A 2,500-nucleotide genomic window follows, 5' to 3' on the forward strand; every position below is an offset into this window, starting at 1 on the left:
AGAACTTGGCTTCATCCTCTTACCAGACATGAAGTGGACTGGAGAGCAGATGGAGGATCTGTATCTTCAGGCTATTGTTCGCAGAAGGGACCTGACAAGCATCCGTGACCTTAGAGGCAACCACATTCCTTTACTAAAGAATATTATGAAGAAAGGAACAGTAAGCAGGGTTTTTGTGTGTGCATGTGTGTGTGAGTGAATAAGCCTAGATTGCTATGCTATGTACAAGTGTTATGTAGAATTTATGATGATAGGGTTAGTGAGACCTGCTCTCTTTTTAACCATTTCAAGTGGTTAAAAATGACCAGGCCAGCCCTAAATATTGTAAATTCACCCAGATTACACTTTATCATTACAACTAAACTACTAGTGCAAACATAGGAGTGTATATCAGTATAAAATACTATTTCAGTATGTTACTTGATACAGGAAGCAGCAGCTTGTTGAGTGAAAGTGGTAAAACACATGGTCTAGTCACTTGGTAGATTGGCAATGGCTGTGTCTTAGTCATTGACTGCCAGTTTGGTGATCTGGACAGCTAGTAGGATATTTATTTTGTCCCCCCCCCCCCTGAAATTCTTTTATTGTGTCCAACTTTTTTTTTAGGTTTGTTGAAATGTAACTGTAGGGGACTTTGCTAATGTATTAGTTTCAAAACTTTGTTCATGCAAGAATGAACTTTTGTATCAAAGGATTTTTTTCTTTCTTTTCCAAAAAAAGTACTGTTTGTTGGGACTGTCAGCAGCAGTCCAAGTTATTTAAGATTTAAATTTTTCTTATATGTGAAACACCACTCTATTCCACAGGAAGCTATAATGGAGAAGTATGGAATTCCAGCACACAAGCTCCGTATATATGTCCACTACCTGCCAACATTCTACCATCTCCATGTTCATTTCACTGCCCTCTCATTTGATGCTCCAGGTATACATGTGCACCCTGTTTGATTTCTTCCTTTGGTTTCTGAAGTGCTTCCTGGTTTGTAATTGTAGACGGCAATCATGACAATTCTCTCCAGGACAGACATTTTTTTTATTGAAAATGTATACATCCAGTAAATAGAAATGGGAAGACCACACTTTATTAAGGTGGGATTTGTTTTTTATTTGTATCATTTGTATAATCCTAAAAGGCTTCATTTTCCATTTCTGGATTCAGTATTCATAGAGATCAATTGATGTTATTGTTCTTATTGGTGTATAAAAACAATTTAAAACCAGATACTATGTTATAGTTTGCACACACTCGTAGAATGGATGGTCAGATTAGTGTTGGCTGTATTCATAATGAACCTTTCAGTTAGCATATAGATGTGGTCACAGATTATGAAATCCTTTGAGTCATTTTGATTTTATTGATTTTTATATTTTAGAATTGATTACTTATTTTTCAAAACATAAGCAAGATCAAGAGGATGAAAGAGGAAGAGAGAGAGTGCATGCAAATCATACAAAATCCCGTTCAGGATTTTGTAAGTTAGGAGAGAATTACTGTCTTACCCTCTCACACCAAGTGAAGAGTTGAAACCCCACCACAGAATGCACAATGATATATAAAGGAATATCATTCAAATTTCAAAAGATCATATATTTAGCATCTTGAACATCCAAAAATTACCAAATCTATAATTTCAAACTAACATGATTCTCCATTTTCCTGGGAAAATTTATGCAACATTTAATGCAAGAGACATCATGCTCCTCCAAGAACACACATACAAGGGGAAGATAATGTGGTGGGGTGGTGAGGGTCCCCAAAATAGGCATGAACTTTGGGCAGAATGACATAATAGGTTCGGATGCAAATTACATATCTTGTGAATGTTATGTTGAAAGTATTCCCATAAATAATGAATTATAGAGAGAAGTAATTTCTGCAGGCATACATTCAAAATATGTTATGTGCAAGTGGAATGAGTAATTATCAGTTTATCCCCTTTATCTTGCCTAAACTAACTTAATGTTTTTTGTTTTTGTTTTTTTGCCCCAAAAAACATTTCATTTTTTTGCATTTGACACTAGGACTGTAATGCATATGTAAAATTACATTTATAGTTTGAAAATAGTTATTATTCCTTAAATGCAATAATGATTCAACCAAGTGATTTACTGCCTGTGATTTCAGGATATTATAGCGGAGTATTACTTTCAGTACATGTTTTATTTAATGACTTCCACAATACTTCTGTCATTTTATCATTCATAGTTATGTAGTTGCATTATTTCTTTGTGTTCCATCAAATTACATAGGAATATATCCATATATAAAGAAACTGTTTCTATGTAGTCTATCATACAAAAATAACTTGGTTCAATATAATCTTTACTTGCTTTGACAGGCACTTGGGTTGGAAAAGCAATTGCGCTTTCAACAGTGATCAGCAACTTAAACCTCCGGTCAGATCACTATGAGTTAGCTGAGCTGGCATTCATGTTAAAGGATAATCATCCCCTCCATGCAAAATTTGAAGAGAAAGGTAAGGTTTATAGCTCTGTAGTAG

At 34.8% G+C, this 2,500-nt stretch overlaps 1 protein-coding gene across 3 annotated transcripts in view; it reads left to right on the plus strand.

Annotated features, from left to right (window-relative positions):
- Dcps (Decapping enzyme, scavenger) overlaps positions 1 to 2,500 on the plus strand; it is a 12,267-nt gene that overhangs the window by 8,014 nt on the left and 1,753 nt on the right. For all 3 annotated transcript variants that reach the window (XM_070140962.1, XM_070140958.1, XM_070140953.1), the window contains exons 5-7: positions 1 to 160; positions 807 to 924; positions 2,339 to 2,476. The exon at positions 1 to 160 is cut by the window's left edge and continues 65 nt beyond it. In XM_070140962.1, coding sequence (XP_069997063.1) covers positions 1 to 160; positions 807 to 924; positions 2,339 to 2,476 — 416 coding nt within the window. The remainder of the gene's footprint in view (positions 161 to 806; positions 925 to 2,338; positions 2,477 to 2,500) is intronic.

Source organism: Penaeus vannamei, chromosome 3, assembly GCF_042767895.1.
Source record: "Penaeus vannamei isolate JL-2024 chromosome 3, ASM4276789v1, whole genome shotgun sequence".
In the NCBI taxonomy this organism is placed as follows: Eukaryota; Metazoa; Arthropoda; class Malacostraca; order Decapoda; family Penaeidae; genus Penaeus; species Penaeus vannamei.